Source organism: Pomacea canaliculata, linkage group LG12 (genome assembly GCF_003073045.1).
Source record: "Pomacea canaliculata isolate SZHN2017 linkage group LG12, ASM307304v1, whole genome shotgun sequence".
NCBI lineage: Eukaryota > Metazoa > Mollusca > Gastropoda > Architaenioglossa > Ampullariidae > Pomacea > Pomacea canaliculata.
The window spans coordinates 20422606-20440697 of record NC_037601.1 but is presented as its reverse complement, the minus strand read 5'-3'; the positions used below and the strand labels follow the sequence as shown (position 1 = coordinate 20440697).

Genomic DNA, 18092 nt, shown 5'->3' with positions numbered 1-18092 from the left:
CTCTGCGTCCTACCCGTCCTCGTGTCCATTCGCATTTGTGTGTCCGTGTTCTTTCATCGCTCTTTTGCTCCCCAACATTCGCATAGCTTCATAAAAGTAATGGTCATGATTTTTTTATTTTTTTATTTTTTTTAGCTTTCGTTTGAGTTTTATTAAAATAAAATCTTCTCTCTTTTTTATTTCTGTAATGTCACTTTTTGCGAGCATGATGGGTCATAATGGCTTGAATTTCTAAGAAAGCTGATTTTTTTCTGTGACCTTTTTTGTTAAAACATTGAAGCCTCTTCTTAATGAAATTAAATTGTTTTTGGTATATTTACGGTTTGTAATTATTTGTTTACTTCATATTGTGCTCCAGTGTTCGTACAAGTGCCGGCCGCTTATATATCTGTATATTTAGACATGAGGTGTACCTCGTATTCCTACATTCCTTGCGTGTCCTTCCTTCATGACCCAGTGTGACCCAGTAATTTGCTTATGATGCAGGCACGAGGACTGACTGCCCCCGAGCGTGTCCGCAAGGTCAGCATCGTGTCACTGCCATCATTTCCAGGATCGGTTACCGACGCAGATAAAGACACGAACCTGGTGCGCGTGACTCGCAGCAGCGACAACCACAACATCGTAGGCTTAGGGGGTGCGATGACCACCACGCCGCAGCCTTCCATGACGCCAGTGGAGACGCCCTTACCCTCCGTGGGCGGCGTCCCCCAGGTCAACGGGCTTCCCAGTCGAGCGGCGTCCGAGGAATGTGCCCCCCGCTCCATCCCTCCCGAGAACCAGGTGACGTGCGCTGTGGAGGTACATCGCGAGAAGACCAAGACGCCCACTGTGATGATGGTGGAGCAGTCGACGACAACGCCAATGACACCCGAGACTGTCGGTCCCCGCGTCAGCCCCACCCCGTCCACCACGTCGCGTTCGCTGCTGCCCTACGAGTACGGGTGCATGAGGGAGACGATCGTGTGAGCAGAGCTCCTTCCGGCATCCTGTTCCTTCAAATCTTTCTACAACATTCTCCTTATGTGATTTTGTTTTACAGCAGACTTCTCATTACAAAAAAATATAGAAACCAACGGAGTAGTAAACTGTATGGACTTGAATAATACTGCTGTACATCTTGCAATAGTCTTGATGTCATTAAAAAAAAAAAAAGCAAAGAGTACCCTGGTTGTTATCCACATTACAGAGTCGCCTAGTTGTACATTTAAGGAATATTCACGGAATGGTCTTTTGAACCAACTGGCACCTTGAGCTTTAACCTGGGAAAATAAACACATTCGCAAGTTGTCGCTAGAAAGCAGGGGAAAGAATGGACCTCACAAGAGCAATGACTACAATGAAGTGTTCCGCAAGCATTCAGCCCAGTCATCCCTTCCATGTCTTTGTCAATTTGAAGAATAAAGCAACAGTTGCCTGTCGGTTTGTGCGCGTGTAGATTCAACCTGCAGGTGCATGTGCATGCCTGTGAACAAGGAGGAACAGGAGACGGGAATGTCCAAGAAAAAACAGGAGAAAGAAGAGATCATGGGCTTGGCTTGGCGTGCGACAGCGCGTGTCGTGGATGCACGTAAAGGAAATAAGATGAAAAGCTAAGGTGAGATGGGAGTTGATGGCAGGCCTGTACAGAGGAAATATGTATGCAGATCATCAATAACAACAAAAACCCAGCCAATGCGGAAAATACCTTCAGGTAACAAAGGTTTCAGTCTGTGTCCCTTGAAATGCTAAACTGAGTGTGCAGATGCATGTTTTGTAAGCATGAATCGTGTTCTAAGAAATTTAAAGTCAGATCATTTGATGGAGCAACACCAGGAATAATATTGATAACACTGATCGATCTTCATCTCATTTGCAAGGCTTATGAAAACAAGAATTTTTTAAATTTTTATCTTTTAATAAGATTTCAAAGTTAAAAGAATCACTGATCGACAGACCTGTCATCTCTTTTGCTCAGAAGTGCACACATTCACAGTAACTAAGGTAACCTCAGAGATCCTTTGGCTCTTATGTACAGGTTGGAATTGTTCACATTCACATTTCATCTGACTGTGCCTCCACATTACTACATGGAACAGCTATCAGGTTAACCGTTCATAAGTTGACCGAAGCAACTAGATTTTGCACAATAGGCATGTTGCCAAACATGTAAGATACAAATCTTTCAATCCCTACAAATAACCATCTCTATGTATTGATTCCCATCCATGTAAATTGGTTTGAAATTTAAAAAAAAAAATAGTTGATGAATTAAAACTGTTAATACAGTTTTAAAAAATGTAGATAGGCATAAAGAGACCATTTACAAAATATGATCTCATGTTCATTTCTCCATTGTTCAATGCAAATGTTGCCAGCATGACAATGCTAGTTCCTTAGTTCTTGTGAAACCACCACTGGGCCTGTCACCATCTGTCTGGCAATGAACCACATCCACTTACAAGTTGAGCAAAGTAAATTACTTTCACCATTAAAATGAAAAACCAAATGTCCCTACTCCCAGAAACTAACTTATTTGGCTACAAACAACATATAAAACAAAAAGTTTTCTTTCCAAAAGTAATGCCGTCGGGTTGCTTTGATTAAATGGTGAAAATGAGGATGTTACTTCTTTGTTCAGTTTCCAGTTTTGCCACCTGTACAAGCTGCAGAAATTTTTTGTGTTAAAGGAAGTAACCAGATGTTATTTAAAAGCACTTTTGGAGAAGGCGTCTTGTTAACGCCAGCCAAAAAAATTCTGTCACATCTTCATTTAGTAACTTGAATTTTCTTCAATTTATTTTGATTGCTCTATGTTATGCTCATCCCCCATCTTGCTACCAAATTTAAAGCAGATTTCAGATTAAACACGTCATGGTCAATACATCAATATGTGCCAAGATGATGTTTAAAACAAAATTGACGAAATAAACCTATGGAACACACCACCACAGATAAAAATGAACCCTTTGACCTTAGTTTGGCACATACTGGGCGACTGTGCCTAATTACAATGAAACATTACATGGAAGCCGTGTTGTTCCTGAAGATGGTCATTAATGCAGTCTTCCACATTAGGATGTGATCTCATTCGTAAAAATAACATTTAGTAACACAAAGCATAAAGTGTTCAGTTTGAAAAAGAAAACTTGTCACCAAATCAAAAAAAAGTGCGATCAAAATTTAAGCAAGAATCACTGGCATGCAATGTCTGTCTACAATTTTTAAGATCTGCTTAAAACAAAATGTCTTTTCTTATGCAGCCTTCAGCCTACATACATGCCCATGACGTGTTCCATATTACAATAAAGATGCAAACTTCTTACATATCTTGTTGCTTCCATGGAACATTAGCAAATGTCAGTTCATGCACGTGCATGGGTCTGGTGTAACATTCATTTTAAACTTTTAAAATTGTTAGCTTAAATCTAGTTTCAAATAGGTAATACATTATAAAGTAGGTGCTGTAATTATAAACAAAGTGCATGGTATACAAAGTATGATTGAAAAAAGTTAGATTCATGGTGTTATTTTAGGACCAGATGCATAAAATGATTGTACAGATCCAAGGATTGCACCAATACTATTCTTAGTGTCTGACAATTTTAAGTCATATTATATTTTTAACTAACATCTTTTGGCTACTTTTTGTTTTTAAATGATATGCGTTATTGTTGCTTCAGTTTCAATTGAATCCTACATCTAGCCACACTTTTAAGCAAACCTTCCTTACCTTTTCTAAAGTGGTTTAGGGAAGGAGAGAATATCCTGCCACTGAGCTTACTTCAGCACAAAGCCAGTGTCTTCAAAACCCAGTTTAAATAACCCTTCAAGAAATTGAAGTTTCCTACTGTTCTTTCTTGAGATGACCACATTGTGTTAATATTATTTATCTTTTTCGTAGGAAATTATTCATCTTTTTCGCATTTACTCCAACCTCATAATTCTGATACAAACATTAGTTATAATATTATGCCACAACAGGCAAGCCTAAGATAAAGAAGAGTAGCCTGTGGCAGTACAGAGGAATGGGCAGAAGCTGAGATCATTATTGCTCTGGCTATCTGAGAACAAACTTGGACTATGTGATCTGCCTTTCCATCAGAAACATTTCCTTGAATGGGTGTACATCGCTTGACTGTCATTTCATGTGAAGTATTTTATCTATTTGTTCTTGTACCTTATTACCAGTTAACTGGGTACTTTCAGTTCTAATCCTTCTAAATGCAAGTAAATTTGCATTTGAACCAACCAGTTAGTCAAGCTTGTCTCTTGTTGATATTTTTCAGTGTTCCTTATTCCTCTTCTCCCATAGAAATCCTGGGTAGAAAAGATAATAAGTACCAAAAAAAAGTCCACAATATCATAATTTAAAAAGAAAAAAAATTGTTCGGCAACTTTTCCACCTGTAATGAGTAAGACCAACTCTTGGGCAGAAAGGACATACAGAGCCCAGTTTTTCATTCAACAATTTGTTAGTAATTCTTCCATATTTTACCTAAATGTATAAAACGAGAACAATTTAAAGAACCCAGGTTGATAAGATGGTCTCATCAAATATTATGACATTGTCAGCAAAGCAAAATACTTGCCTAAAAAACCAGGACTATACAATGTAATGACAACCTACTATGTTGATTCTATTATATTCAAATTATTGAAGAATATTCTGCACAATCCACACAAAGGTCACTAATTTTCAGATAAGCATTAAATGTGAGCAATTTTCAAAGCCAATGCAACAGCAGAACAAAATAAGTTAAAATCATTACAAAATTCAAATGCACTAAACTTCAAGACTCAATAACACTGGAAGAAAAAAGTTTCAAGCCAGCAGACTGGAAGCTTCACTATGCCACATCTCCATACAACACAAGATTCTCAGTGTCATTGTGGTGGAAAAAGTGCTTAAACCTATGACAAAGCAATAATTTTCACTCTTAATATGACACTTGTGTATAAGACTCCCATACATCTTTATGTAAGGAGATGGGATATGGGTTTTAATATCATGCATGGATGACAACAATCTAAGAAGTGGCTTTATCTGGACACCGTACAGTCAAGTATGGTGTATTTACCAAAGTTAAGAAACAGTATTATTCTCAACCATCTTTGCAATTTACCACAATGATCAAAGAACAGTGTCTTTTCTCGAACATGTTCAGAGAGATTTTATTTTTAACAATCTCTTGTTAAACTCAATAAAGGCAAGTTATATTTAGAATCCCCACTTTAAGACACCAGTTATTTCAATAAAAAGAGTACTCCTTAAGAAAAAAGTGATATCTGGTTAGTTTGAATATGTATGCACATATGCACCTAATCAAATATAAACAAGAGTATATGCACACATGCATAAGCATAACCACATGTACACATACATGCACAAACACACACATACTTGTGCATTAGCATCTGATGACAAAATGAATTTTACAGCAGCCTGTTATAAGAACAGATTATAAACATCATCAGAAAACTATGCTTGGTGGAGAAGGCTAAAAAAAATTGGTGAAGTAAATAAACAAACTATACAAGCAGCCTGAAAAAGAGAGCTCAAGGGTCGATTAGAAAACAAAAACAAACTACAGAGCATTTTTCACTTTTTATTAAAAATATCACTTCAAAGGGTTTTTCTTTCATATGCAAAACAAAAATATGTGTCACATACTTTGAAATTTACAAGTTACGGCTTAGTAAAACAGCATGTAACAAAAACTTTATGTTGATCCATGGTAATCACCACTTTTCATACAACCATCATAACACAGAAAAGAAGTCAATGTATGTACTGTTCTGACATGATTCCCCTCCACACTGTGTCTGAGCTCCATAGCTTATCTCAAAATTATATTTAGTGGCAAGCGTAGTTGTCTTATACTTCAAAGTCTAGTAGAGAGCACAACCTACAGCAGTCTCCCCTTTAAAATACAGTTTTAAGGAAAACGGAGTCTAGTGGTCCCAGGTCTTTTTGAAATTTGACGATGTGAATGGCTGCTGTCTTAGCTGATACAAATTCAGTGACTGCAACACAACTAGATGTGCATTGTTGTGATTAGGTTGTCCTACTAAAATGACTACAAAAACACTTCTTATAGCACAGCACAAACTATTTTAACAATTCTTTGAAAACTCTTGCTTCCATGCAACATATAAAGTAACAACTTTCGAAATGGTTCCAGTTGATAAACCATTTCCATATAATACAGTTTTGAATATAGTCATAAGTACACCAGCATCTGGTTTATAATACTTCTGGGTGAAAGTGGACATGGATGTCAGCCAGATAAACAGTTTCACAAGAGTGGTGTGAGGGAGTGGAAGATGTCCTGAGGACAACTTCTAAACAATGCTAAAGCCTTTGGGACATCTGTATTGTAAATATTAAAGGCAAGAAAAAAACAAAAACAAAATTCAACGGTTTGAAATAAAAGACAAATGAAAAAATTTTTATAAAAACTGCACAATATAACCCTGCTTTTCTTTAAGTTCAAAACAGGCAAAGCCCCAAGTTTGTAAGTAAAGCTCGTAAACACTTACCTTTATGTTAAAGGTTTTTTTTTTCCTGTTTTTTCCTGATACATCAAAATACCAATGCATCAAATAAACCACTTTATGAGGTGACAGAAAAAAATCCCAATAATAAAAGGGATGGTAAAAGCAGTCTCATCATCTGAAGAAAGATATTAAATTTATTTACACCCTGTTGTTCTTTAAGACAACTGCATCAAACTGATGCATCATTAGGCCATTGTATTAAAATATCCAAATGAACTGTAAAATTTACCATAATTTCAAAAATTTTAAATATAGAAGAAAAATTTGACAATGTTTAAAGGTATTTTGTTCATCAAAAATTTGATTTTTTTTCATGTATGCACCATGAGGGGCAAAAGAATTCTACTGGTAGACAAGTGAGAATTAGTACTTTGTCTCATAAATGGCAACTGTTCACTGATTATAAATCTCTTTATCGCTGGCCACTCCTAATCAGAAATTAGTACCCAGGTAACTTAGATAACAAACTAACAAAAAATAATGGAAGAGAGAAAACGAAGAATTCTAAACTTTGTTCAAAATCAAGTCATAACTGTTTCGCATTCATTCATGATCAACATAATGAGACCACCAATATAAACATAAGGATTAAAGAAAAGCAATGAAAAACAATGAGTGAATATAACTGAATTGTAGTTGCTTTCTAAGCAAGCTTTATACTTTACATGTCATATAAACCTGCAGCAAAATGGGGCTGGAGGATGGAAAATAAACCTTTATTCCAAGTACCCCCATAGAGCATTTATATACTGAAGAATATATCCAATGCATTACTTTAAATCTATTCTCCAAAGTCACACATGAAATTTAAAAAGAAGGGAAAAACCTCAAGACATTTAATCTTCACACGTATGGTGTCTCATCAGTGCACCTCCACACATTCATGTAGATACATTAAAAAAGAAATCATCACCCTCAAAAAAATGCATGTATGCAGGAACACAAGCATGCACCCATGCATGCAAACACCCAAATACACACACTTTTCACATCCATCCATCCACAAGTCACACGACAAAATCTCCGAAACCTGTGAGAAACAATCACTTATTTTTCATTTCTGCTCTCACTCTTTTTGTTACTCGTCCACAGGATAAGCCTACAATGAATATTATTCCAATGGCAACAAGCAAAATGGAAATGAAGTAGGTTTTTGATGGCGATGTCACCACAGATGTGTAGATATCATGGAAGGTCTCAGGAGGTGCAACCTGTAGTAGAGATTCAGGAGAAAAATAGTAGGCATGCAAGCACAAAAACTACAAGAGATTACAGAAACTTTCAACATATAGTTTTGTATATTAGCTAGCAGAAATTTAACATCCAAACTAAATTTTATATAAATACATATACACACACACATACACACTTTCTACATTAGATCATTAAAAAAAAAAACACAAAGAAAAATTACCCCTTAAAAAGACAATGTTTAGCCAACAGTTAGCTTACTTTAGTTAGAACCTTGTCTCAAACGAATTACCTGAGCAGCATATTCCCACATCTCTTTGCGTTTTGAAAGCATATCTCGGCATTGAAGAGTCATGGAACGGGGTTCTTCATCAAGGACTAACAGGAGGCAAGACATTTCTGAAAAGAAAAACATGTTAAAGCTTTAATAATTAACTCTTTACTTACAGTTAGCACTTGCAAATGCAAACATCTTTCATAGTTCTACAGCTCAAAATGTGTCGATATTGCTTACAATAATATTAAGCAACGCGATTTTTTTGTATCAGCTATTAGCCCTGACAAAAATTTTTACTGCACTTGTCGCGCTGCTTGTTTTTTTTTCTATCATAGAACGACTTTTGCAATTTGTCAGTAGCAACATGGTTGTGTTGTGTCCCAACTGCTGACTTTACACACAATGGTGTTTGCAGAGGCAGTGTCCACTAGCTTCAATCTTTGGTCTTTTGCTAGTGATGCTGTCGCATATACGAGCATCTACTGAAGTAGCAGCATTAGTAGGAAACACTCTCATCTTTCTTAGCCTTCAGTTGCAGGGTGATGAGATGAACATCAATTAAAGAAATTATTTCAGCTTATAGGGGAGTATAACCAATTCTTGCAGCCCTATGCTCCACTGGGGCAAATAGAATAACCTATTCATGAAATCTAGAGATACATCACTGAGTGCACCAGAATTTAAGCAGCTGCTCATGTTCTGTTCCTCTGTATGCTAGGATTATTTTATGAATTACCTCTGTAGTCACATGGATTAAAGATGGTTGATTTTGTGGCTAGGGGGTTCTTATTTTCTGTCAAGATTTCTGGAAAAGCACTATAGCTGTCTGGCCTTTTAGGGCTGACAATGATGTGCTCTCTAGTGAATGGCTTCAAACTTGACTAGATAGCAGTTTCATTGTTTGTTAGGAATGCTATACATAATTGTCTTCACATTCTGTTTGTTACATTTGGTTGGAGTAAGACCATCCTTTGTTTTCTGTGCAAATGATTAAGCTCTGTTTCCCTACATTCTGACAAAGTACATAAATAACTAGCATTGCAAGTTGACTCAAATGTGTAAATGTTCGCATCTAGTCCTGATTACTTACGAGATTTGCAGCAAAAATGAAAACTTCGCTTTATTTTCAGCTCGCTTACCACATGACTGATGGTGTTTTCGACATTCGGTTCACTAAGTTACTTTTTTTCTGCTATGACGGTCTAAGAATGTCCACGTGGTTTTTATTCTTTCGCACGTGGTATTGTGAGAAGAAATGAGCGTCTGACAGTCACAATAAACATTTAATATCAACGTTAATGTCTTAGAAAAGAAAATATCCCAGAACTAGCTTTGACTTGCTGTCGCCATTTGTTTATACATCCGGAGGCCATGACAGTTGCCGTGTGGGAGAGCACAGCCGAAGTGTGTTCGTGTGCCCTATGACCCTCTAGGTCGGCATTAGTGAATTCTGATTGGCTATATGCAAAGTATGTTACGCATGCATCCATATAAGGAAGTTTCCGACCCTTTGTGTCGTCTAGAAAAGAGCTTGTATCATAGCTTGGGGCCTTCTAAGGGTTTTGACTCAGCCTTTGTTTGAAAATTCATGTCCTGACCTTTCGACCGATATCGATGTGACACAGTTCCCACGTGGCGAGGTGTGTTGCTATGTCTCAAACATTCTCTATTCTCGCTAATTCTGCGCTCGGAAAAGTAAATAGGATAGAAGTAGATGTTTTCATTGACAAAATAGACATATTTCTAGATTATTCTATGAAAAACCACTTGGCGAGTGAATAGAACAAAATATGAACTTTGACAGTATGAAGTAATCTGAAAATGGCCAAAATGAAAAATTTTTGACAATTTTTCGACCGGTGTCTGGCCTTAAGCAACAACATTAAGCTTGACACAATCAGCACAGCCAGCAGAGTTGGTCTAGTGGATGGTGCACTAAATACAGAGGTGAATAGTCTCACTGGCACTGTGTATCAGCAGCCAAAGAGCAAGAGAAAGAACTCGTGTGCCAGTAAATTATCAGAAATGCTGAGAATGGCTTTCTGAGGATTTGCTGATAACATACCTAAATCCCTGACTAGTAATCAAGGGAGACTACACTGTTTTTTAGCAAGGGGTTTTGGAATCAAGAAATAAAAGGGAAAAAAGTGACTTAATGACTCACAGAGCCATATCTGACAGAGAAAGATCCAAGTTTCCCAAGGATGAACAGTCATCATGTATCCCATCTGATACTCAAACTGCTGTTTCTTTCATTTTTAATTATATATGCATTTGCATTTATATTTGCATTTATTTACCAGACTGTTGATTTAGGTCATGTGATCTTACTAACAGGATAACATGAGACAGAGGCACAACTTTTTTCACTGAGGGAAATGCAATTGCTGATATAGCCACCACTGATTAGATTTTGCATGTAAATATGACATTTTAATCGCAAGAATCAATCCACGTTCCTTCTTCATAGCTACAGCTCAACTGTCTTGATAAGTCTGTACTGATCGAGTTAAAAAACTTTCAAAAAACGCAAAACCAGTTTTATAAAAAGTATTTGTCATTAATGCTTAGACTAATAAGACAACCACAAAATCTCTTTTTATAAGAATTTAGGAAGGCGAAATATTTTATATTATTACGGATTTCAAAGTATCTCTGTTAGTATCAATCTTTGCTTCTTTCCCCAACCTCCAAAACAACATAAAAAGCAATGCCCCAACTCCCACCCCTTAAAAATACACTCACGTCTGCCTTGGCCAACAGGTATGTGTGAGCACAATTTCATGAGATCACGCTGGCAAGCTGACTGAAGAAGAGGGTCAACATTGATGTCAATGTGGCTCTCTGATATTATATCAACAATCTCTTTGCGACAGGCTTCATTGGTAATTCGGTTTTCGTGCAGTTTGGCCTTTAAACATTCAAGAACACGACCTGGCCCAGAGTCTTGCACTTGCATTTTCTCTACATCATTCATGTTGGATATCATCTCCTTTTGGCAGTGCTGCTGGATCTGAAATTTGAGAATATGATTGTATCCACAGGTACAAAGACTAAATGCTTTAAGATATTCATTAATTACAGGATTTAAAAGATTCAAACTAACCAATCATCAGCTGGTAATAGGAACAGGAAAAACATCAAGCCAAAAATTACTCCCAATTGTTAACAGCTGACTCAGAGATATTTGGAGAACTGAAAGTACCACCTGAGGGCAACTACCAAAAAGATATATACCTTACCAATACAGCAGTTTATGAAATCTTTGTCCTGTAGTTAAGACAATGACATCTATGTCAAATCATTCAAAAGTAATACTATCCTAATATCCCATAATGCATCACATGCCTACCTCATTCATACAAGATTTCATAAGTGTTGGTGCCAAAGCAATGTTGAGTGCTGCAGCCTTCACACGATCGTGAATCTGGTGCTCACATGAGACTGAAAGTCGCTAGGAAAAAAGAAAAAAGAAGCCATGAGCTTTAGTTTGTACAATGGCTGCCACAACTGCCACCACCTCCCTGCATCACCACTGTTATTGTTCTCAGTGACAAGTGGCATGTTTGTGGCAATCAAGAATATAAATAACAGTATAAGAAATCTTTAATTTTTCAAGGGTACACTTGCCAATCAGTAAAAATATTTCTGCTACAATAAGCATCAAGGCAAAATGAACTAATAGGAAAATCCTCCGGTAACCCTCCAACTTCCCACCCAACAACTGAAGCTGCACATAAGAAGTTGGAAAACATGGAAATGGGTTCTCAAGAAAACCACACAGAGAAACAAATCCACATTTTTAAATATTTTTTATATTATATTATTATTAACAACTGTTAATGAAGCACTTATCAATATTTTATAAGATGGTATACTGTAAACAGGGACTGCAGCTTGTTTTTCAAATCACCACAGATGGTCTCCCCTGACTAGATTTTTTTTTTTCAGTATTAAAATTTTTTTACCAATCACCCATAACACCAGTTCTTTCCTCCTAGTTGGCATGCAGTCTATGTGTGTTAATTTTTTTTTTAATTGTTAAAAATTTACACTACTTATTTGAGTGTCAAAAGCTCCACAAACTGTATACAGTTCATGAAGTCACTTGGTAAGCATCTACCTTAACAGCAAACTGTCTTTTTAGACAACTGATGACTTTTCCCTCCAGCTCCTCGTCATTTTTTTCTTCCTCAAGCACCTTAGCACAAAACTTGGGGATGTCTTGAATGCAGTCTTTCCACAAATTGGGATTAAGTCGATAATCTGTGTTGGGGAGAAAATAAAAGCATCAGATTTAGCTGTTCATGAGTTAAAGCTTAAATGAAAGTTTTTAACAGATGCAAGCCAGTATTAACAATATGGGGATAACAAGCAACACATTAACTGAAACCATCTGTCAACTGCATGTCATTTCAGAGAACAGATCTAAAGGAAGAGTCCCTATCTTAATTTCCTGTCGTCTATCTTAATGATTGATTTGCCCTTATTTGTCACTTTTGTATGATAGTGAACATGTTCACAGTGGTGGTGTTTCTGCCTTTACTGGTGAGACAAACACTTCCTTGTCTTGAATGCCTCAAATACTAAGGAAATGATCTTTGATTTTCAGATGAACAAGACTGAGGCAGTCATCAGTACTATCCATGATGATGCCATCGAGTTAGTTCTCTTATAAATGTTTAGGTACTATCTTCAATAACAAGCCTAAATGGGACAGCAACAGGACATGATCCTCCATAAGAGCCAGAAATGCCTGTATCTCCTACGGAAACTCAAATCTATCTCTGTCGGCTCTGTCATCTTCACTCCGTTCTGTCAGTCCTTCATTGAAAGTCTCATCACTTTTTTTTTCATCTCTTGGATCTACAGCCTCTCTTTATTGGGAACAGGAACAGCCTTGTCTCCCTTGTTAATATCTGTTCCAAGATCACAGGAATCAGGCAGAGGGGCTTGGCAGCTCTCTGTCATTAGTAAATCCTTAGGAAGGCATCCATCATTTCCTCTATTTCTGATGATATATTGGCATGTGAGTACAGTGGTCTGGCTGTAGGTATGCGATGCCTGTATGTAGAACCAATTGTCCCCGCAACTCATTCATTCCACGTGCCATTTACTTGATCAACTCTACTGGCCGTGACCTTGCAATCCTCAAGTCACTAACTGTATCTACTGTTGCTGTGAATGTGTGTGTGTGTGAGAGAAATTATTTCAACAGGAATGTGTTTTTATCTCTATATATTGCTAGTACAAATACTATCTGGAACTTGTGAATTAATAAAGTTGTATTGTAAAACGCCTCATTACTTTAGACTTCTCTGCATGTATCTGTCATCTAATTAGAATATGCACACTGAGTATGCTCTAAATCCTCACTTACCGTGCTTGAGTGATCAACCGCCTCATCACAACAGCACGACAAGAAGCATCAAATCCATCTTCATCTTTTACTCGTTTTAGGCAGTCTAATATCTCTGGCTCAGAGCTGGCATCATCACAATGTTTCTGGATACAAATTATACAAGTTAGAATTTTAAATGTCTCTCCATAGAGACAAAAGGTTACGAAGGGAACATGTTCTTATGATTACATTTTTTTAGATAAACCTCCATATATCTCTATTAATTTGCTCATGCACATCCAATAAATATCAGTCTCTTACTTTGATCATTCTCTTGCATGTTTTAGTCAAGGTGTAGTCAGCTATGGCAAATTCATCTTTCTGCGAGACAGAGAAAAGACAATATTTTAACAAGATCCACAAAAAAATGTTCTATGCATGCATTTGTAAATGTGAGTTACTCATGCTTAGGCATGCCTGAATAAGTACACAATAGACATGGCCATACTTATACATGCATATATTTGATGCAAGGGTAAAGATACTACAGCACTTTAGGTCTATAGGTCATAATATCTTTTGGTAAAAAATTGAGCACAAGAAAAATTTAACGCATTCTTCACAACGTGAGCATTTATCCAGATTCCTTGCACAAACAAAATCTCACCTCCCTCTTGAACAGCATTTTGTGACATGCTGGCATTAGGTTACGCTGATTTTTCTTAAGGCACTCCAGAACCTGTTTAACAAAGAATATCTTTCAACCGCTACTGCTACAGAATTAAGGCATCAATAACATTTTTGGGGGTAAATGTGATCTCCCTAAGCTTCCATCACTCCCCCCACCCTCCATTCATGGACACACATGCATATGTACCTCTAACCCATCACAGACACACCCCTGTCTACCTATGATACCTCTTAAAACATCCCCCTTCTGTTGTTCCTCCACACATTTATACACTGTAGGCAAGAAATATAACTTTATCTGAAAAAAACCAAAGAAAAACAAAACAAATCTTAGGCACTAGGTACCCACAGGATGCACCAAACTGACATGCTACTGAATTGTAGTACATGAAGCGAATGAATAAGAAACTTACAGCAGCATTTCCAGGACTGACATTATTGCAGTACTTCTGAACATCATCTGAACAAGCCTGCTGAAGCTCTGGGTCCAGTTTTATGCTCTCACCCTGCATATCATCAGAACCATAATCTGAATTTATTATACCAGAACTGTCAAGATGGACACGATAATTTTATATCATTACCCAAAACAGTACTAGTCAATATAGTTGTCAAGTAGAAAAGACCGCGTCAGTGATACTAGGCAAGGACCAGAACTCATCAATGTTTTAAATGCACCCAGTGATTACCAAGCAAAAGGTTTTAACATGCTCGGTGTCTTATTAATGCCACAACTCTATCCCTACAATAAACCTCATTTATTTTCTTTCTCATGCAGGAATTTTATTTATATGCTCAATGTTTAAATCTCTCTGACTAAAATCTTTATCATAGAAGTCTATGGGACTGAATGATTCTGTCCTGGCTATATGAAAGAAAACTGTTTTGGGACGATGTTAACACACGCAAGATTAAAAAGCATTATTTAGTTATATTCTCATGGCAGATTCCTTGATTAGGGATTAATAAAGATGTTTTGATTTGTATTGCCTGTTAATCTACAGTAAAGACAGCCATCAATGACGCATAATTTTAAAGAACATTTCTTAAATAAATGTCTTGGCATGGTCTGGCCATGCACATAAAGATGCAGTTTGTATATTATCTGCACAATAAAACAAGCTGTGAATGACAATTCACATAAATATGGCAATCACATTTTGCTGACCATTAACGAGACGAGATGTAAATAGACCAACTGATTCACTTTCAAATATAATACCAGATTGGTTGACTGAGCTCTATAAGGGAAGTAATGCATAGTAATCCTTAAAGGAGCCAACAGATTTATTTATTCATTTATTTTTGCACAGCGCAAAATGTTTTGTGACACTGCAGTGTTTCCACTACAATGTGTGAATGATGTGTTTTATGACACTGCCCATTTTTGTATTACAGTGTGTGATGTGTTTTGCTAAACTATTCAGTTTGTATTACAGTGTGCAATGCAGTCACTATGATTGTCTAGATGTTTGCTTCTGTAATGAGTGGTAACAAATTGACTAAAGAAACATTTTTTTTTTTTTAAATTAAAGCTAGATGGAATTATTCTGATAGGAAGAAAACTAGAACAAAAAGCTCCCTATATCGAAAGTCAACACTGCAAAGCTAACTTCATAAGTGAGACTGCATAAGGGTCTGTTATCCATGATGAAACAGCGGTCCGGTGGCGCAACGGTTAGCGCCTGTCACCAATACAGTGAAGGTTGGCTGCCCTGAGTTCATTTCTCGTCTCGGGCACGCTGATCTTTCTCTGCACGTGACATCTGTTTACAGGGCTGGCTGCTTGCCGTAATATAGCCTTAGTTGCTGACACGGTGTAAAACACCAATTCCCCCCCCCCCCTTCATGATGAAACATTACTGCTAGCTCTGCTCACCCTCTGAAGTAGCTCCACCTTTAGCTGGCTCCTGCAGTCAGCTTCCACGCGATGTTTACGGTCCAGTAAAGTGTCATTGCGCACATGCTCACTGAGGCAGTTGACCACATCATACCTGCAAAAACACATGCATCATTATTTTAAAAATCGAATCAACACGTAAACATACCACATACTTCATTTCTCACACACCATGCAGCAATAGAATACACCAATACCACAGGGTCACATGCAAAAAAAAAAAAAGCATCTTCAGTTTGTTCAACAATAAGTAAATGGATAAAAAATTTCCCCATTTAAGTGAAGTACAATATGTTGTCAAGATATAGGCTATACTCACAATGTTTAATAATATGTTTATTTATATAGCGCTTTACGCCAACATTAAAGGTGAGTTCATAGTGCTTTACTAAAAAGAAAAACACACAAATATAATAATAATGGATGCTGGTTTCAAAAACAGTCACTGAAAAAAGCTAACTTCTAGCAGTAAGATCATCAGGTTAGGTTTACAATCACTGAGAAATAGCCATGATCTGTTCAAGAATTTCTGGACTGAAATACTGGAGGCAACCATCAGCATGTTGGGGTAGACAGACTGTTCACAGGCGCTGGCGTCCTATGACTGTGGAGAGTTATGGACATACCTGTCTGCTAGCTGATATTGAAACATGGCTAGCCTTCCTACTCCTATGTGTGACACTTTGCTATGCAAGTCTTCCAGAGCATGCAAGATATCTGTGACTTCTAGCCCTATACACAAGATATATGTGACCTCTAGCTCCAGCAGATCGCTATGAAAATGGGCATGCAGCAGGTGACGGCAAGAACCATAGCCCAAAACAGGTATGACTATCCACAGTAATGTGGGAGAAAAGTCTCAAATGTTTTAACTGCTTGATTAATACAACTTCTTTCTGTACATAAGAGAACTGGCAATCTAAGTTTTCTACATCAAATTTGAAGTTTTAAGGCAACACAGTTGAGAGCAGAGCACAGTCTTGGCACTGAAGAAGCGAAGGCAACAGCAGTCAGTTACACGCAAAACACATCTCATCACTAGACGACATCGCTGAAGTGCATAGATCCAGAATCTAATCTACAGAACACGAAGCAACATACAATGGTAAAACATAAATAAAAAATGATAAATGGCATGGTCCACACTGGTCCACAATGCTAGAACAGCTAAAAGTGTCAGTAAAGGAAGCACAAAATCTCGTACAGTCAAAAATCCAAAGCAAGATGAAAGAAAAGGAGACAAAAGCCGTTAGTGGAAGATGTCTATTATAAGAAATGAGGCAGCATGAGCACTAAAGAAAAATCCATAACAGAGGCAAATGGCATAACAAACATCACAGATGAGTAGGAGAAACCAAAACTTGACATAGATCCACAGACAACACAAAACGACAGAGAGCTGGTCCCCTCCAGCCAGTTAGGCGAAGGAACATCACTCTCAATCAACAAGAAAGACAACACTATCTTTTTGGCTACCTAGATGAACTCTTGAACTATCATCCAAAGAAATCTCAGTTGCAATTGCTCTTCTCCCCCTTACTGTTTCAGATTAGTTTTATTCCTTGTCATATTTTGTAACGGACAAGTGCGTAGTAGAGAGGGGATGGGGGAAGGTTGACACCTGTGGTTGACCTTTTTTTCATGGAAAGCGTGGGCCAAGAAATTCAGTAAACCCCACGTGCAAATCGGGCAGTGCTCACACCTGGTCTAGTGTGACTGGGGTGGGTATTTAAGCCCGACCGTAAGCGGCCAGTGGGCGGCTGTTATTAACTTTGTGGACTTGTTGATTTATTTCACTGACTCGCTGCTGCTGCTATTGCTGCAGATTTACACTGAGCCACTGCTGCTGTTTTTGGGGATTGCTACCTCAGCCGAACTGCTGCTTCTGGTAGAAGCCTTACGTAAGTTTGCTGAAGTATCTACGCCGTTCTGCTGCTGTGTGCGGGGGAACAATCGCCGAGCGGAAGAAATGTTGCCAGGGAAAGAACCGGAGCTGGCGATAGGGCGGAACGCATCCCATCAGCGCTTCTGAGAGTGTTGAGCAATTGGGCTCCACCTTCATCCCTATCAGCGACGACAACCCACCAACTACAGGGAGGGCCATCACTGTCTTTTGTCTTTTTTAAATCTGTGCAGCGAGTGGAGGATACACA

The 18092-nt window shown here is 37.8% G+C and overlaps 2 protein-coding genes across 2 annotated transcripts in view; one reads left to right on the top strand and one right to left on the bottom strand.

The window, feature by feature from the left end:
- The window catches only part of LOC112553123, a 47257-nt gene extending 44952 nt beyond the window's left edge, over positions 1–2305 (top strand). The window contains 1 exon segment of the mRNA XM_025220147.1: positions 468–2305. Coding sequence (XP_025075932.1) covers positions 468–969 — 502 coding nt within the window. The 3' untranslated portion in view covers positions 970–2305.
- Positions 2232–18092, bottom strand: part of LOC112576510 (Golgi apparatus protein 1-like) — a 32789-nt gene continuing 16928 nt past the window's right edge. The window contains exons 15-24 of the mRNA XM_025259011.1: positions 15919–16033; positions 14453–14545; positions 14017–14088; positions 13671–13730; positions 13389–13513; positions 12132–12276; positions 11361–11462; positions 10754–11021; positions 8024–8130; positions 2232–7751 (exon numbers count right to left, since the gene is read on the bottom strand). Of these exons, the coding sequence (XP_025114796.1) occupies positions 7584–7751; positions 8024–8130; positions 10754–11021; positions 11361–11462; positions 12132–12276; positions 13389–13513; positions 13671–13730; positions 14017–14088; positions 14453–14545; positions 15919–16033 (1255 nt within the window). The 3' untranslated portion in view covers positions 2232–7583. The remainder of the gene's footprint in view (positions 7752–8023; positions 8131–10753; positions 11022–11360; positions 11463–12131; positions 12277–13388; positions 13514–13670; positions 13731–14016; positions 14089–14452; positions 14546–15918; positions 16034–18092) is intronic.